Source organism: Eimeria maxima, genomic scaffold (assembly GCF_000499605.1).
Source record: "Eimeria maxima Weybridge genomic scaffold, Emw_scaff1468, whole genome shotgun sequence".
NCBI lineage: Eukaryota > Apicomplexa > Conoidasida > Eucoccidiorida > Eimeriidae > Eimeria > Eimeria maxima.
This window is the reverse complement of record NW_013564418.1, coordinates 1-2,500: the sequence shown is the minus strand read 5'-3', so window position 1 is coordinate 2,500 and position 2,500 is coordinate 1. Positions and strand designations below refer to the sequence as shown.

At 37.4% G+C, this 2,500-nt stretch overlaps 1 protein-coding gene across 1 annotated transcript; it reads right to left on the bottom strand.

The window, feature by feature from the left end:
* Window positions 1–862: 862 nt before the first annotated feature.
* Window positions 863–2,291, bottom strand: EMWEY_00052990 (hypothetical protein, conserved; the record flags this gene model as incomplete). Its single annotated transcript, XM_013479922.1, has 2 exons — window positions 863–1,942; window positions 2,201–2,291. Coding segments are annotated over 2 exons (1,171 nt in total), but the record flags the coding sequence as incomplete, so codon positions are not given.
* Window positions 2,292–2,500: the final 209 nt, after the last annotated feature.

Genomic DNA, 2,500 nt, shown 5'->3' with positions numbered 1-2,500 from the left:
AAGGAAGAATTTCTATCATATAATTTGCTGTACCATCACCAAAAGGAACACAAACAGCAAATTCAGGTTTCCCTAATTCTGGTGCTGCTTCACACCATTCTGTATAATCACATCTTGTATAACTTGGCAATAATAATAATGCTGTTGCTATGCATCTTATTGCCCTTATTGCATGCATTCTTTCATTTATTATTGTCTTTAATAAGAAAAAGAATTAAAAGAGGACAGAAAAAGACCGCTTTCCCTCCTATTCAATGCACTATTCAACTTTTCGTCATATCTGTCAATTCAACTTGCATCACCAGGTGTACAGACACCTGAAATATGAATGTTTCCTTAAGATATTGTTCAACATAAATGTTGACCGATTAATGTATAAAAAAGAAGTATTAATAAAACAAAATAATGATATTTTAATTATATTTAATAATATCTACTGAATAACTGCAACAGAAGGGGAAAGGTGACGTCAAGGCGTCGAAAGGTTGAGGTTTCTTTCCTCTGAATTTCATCCTTTTCTTGCAAAAGTTTCGTGACCTTTTCTAGGAATCTACCAGCAGAATATAACTATAACAGCAAAATAAAGACTAATAAAGGACTATACTTTTATTCATTCATTTATTTAAATATTCATCTATTCAACAGGGAAAATAGGGACCAATACAAGAGTATATTTTTATTTATTTTATCAATTTATTTAAATATTCAACTATTCAGCTACTCTATTAAGGGCTAACTATTTAGTCTCAATACACTGCAAAAGAAGAAAAGTATTTAAAGAGAGTTTTCTTTAGAATACACCATAAAAGAGAGAAGAAAAAGAAGAAAAAGAAGGAAAACTTTCCTTTTATTTGTCATTCCCTCATGATTCCCCTCTTTGCTCCGCTGCTGCGGTTTGTTGTTGCACATTAACACCAAGACGAGCAGCAGCAGCATGCAGCTGCTGCAGCACAGCAGCAGGAGGAGAAGGCAGCAAACCTTTATCTACAAGACAAAGGAGCTCTAATACAATCTCTGCTGCTAATTCCTTAGCATTTGGTGCTGCAGGGTTTGCTGCAGCAAGCAATTCACTAATGCGACCAAATTGCTGCTGCTGCTGCTGTTGCTGCTGCTGCAGTTGCTGCTGCTGTTGCTGCTGCTGCAGTTGCTGCGGGTCTCCATCTGTTGACTTCGAGGGCGATTCAACTGCTGATTCTTCTTCCTCAGCAACCCAATCGAAGTAAGCGTCTGTTGTTCCTGCTGGTGCTGCTGCTAATGCTGCTGCTGTTGTTGCTGCTGGTGCTGCTCTTGCTGTTGCTACTGCTGTTGTGTCTCCATATGCTGGTGAACTGCATGCAGCTGTCTGGCTATCTCTTGCTGCTGGTGAGGGGAAGCTAACGCCTACTGTCTCTGTTTCTGCTGTATTGTCTAACTGCCACTGTAGCTGCAGCAGACTACCGTCATTAGATGTACCTGCTGCTGCTGCTGTTGCTGCTGTTGCTGCTGCCTCTCCCTCTTTATTATCTCTACATGATAAATTAACGTCACAGATGCTGCGTCTCCTGCTGGTGCCTAAACAGATTCGTTTTCTGCTCTGTTGCTGCTCTTCTTGCTGCTGCTGCTGCTGCTGCTGCTGCTGCTGCTGCAGTTGTTCACCGCCTTGTGAGTAATTGATGGCATATGACCCATCATTAGTTTCCTCTCCTTCTCCTCTATCTCTTGCTGTTGTTGTTGTTGTTGTTGTTGCTGCTGCTGTTGCTGCTGGAGTTGTTGGTGTTGTTGCTGCATATGTTGTATTATTTTTTCTATGAGTAGCATTATATATTTTTTTATTTTCTTTATTAATAATAATATTAACAACTTCTTGCCATAAATTAAATATCCAAGAAATTGCCAATAATTCAACAACTTTTGCACAACGAATATTAAAGTTATTAAATCCATTACTTAATAATATACCATACTGCATGCATATATACACATAAATATATACATATATACATTTATTTATTTATTTATTTATTTTATTTATTTTATTTTCTATTATAGGGTAGGTGGGCTCGTGTTGGTCATTATAATATAAAGGTAAGGTTAATTATATAATGATTATTTAATGACAAATATATACATATATATTTGTGCTGCTGCTGCTGCTGCTGTTTTACAGCAGCAGCAACAGTAGCAGCAGCAGCAGCAGCAGCAGCAGCAAGATGTTGCTTACTGCTTTAGCTGGGTCTTCTTCTATTTTTTTATTAATTAAAACTTTTAATCGCATGCGTCCTTCAAGACCAACAGATAATGTCTTATTGGGGCTGCGCATACACAAAACGAAAAGGAAAAACAAATAAACAGCAATGCATGCACGCATGCATGCATTCATGCATGCAAACAAAGCCCAACTTTGTGATCTACTTACATGCATGCATGCCATGAAAGCCCCATTTTGTGATGTGCATGCTTGAATGCATGGAAAGAAAGCCCCAATATATATATATATATATATATATATATATATATATAT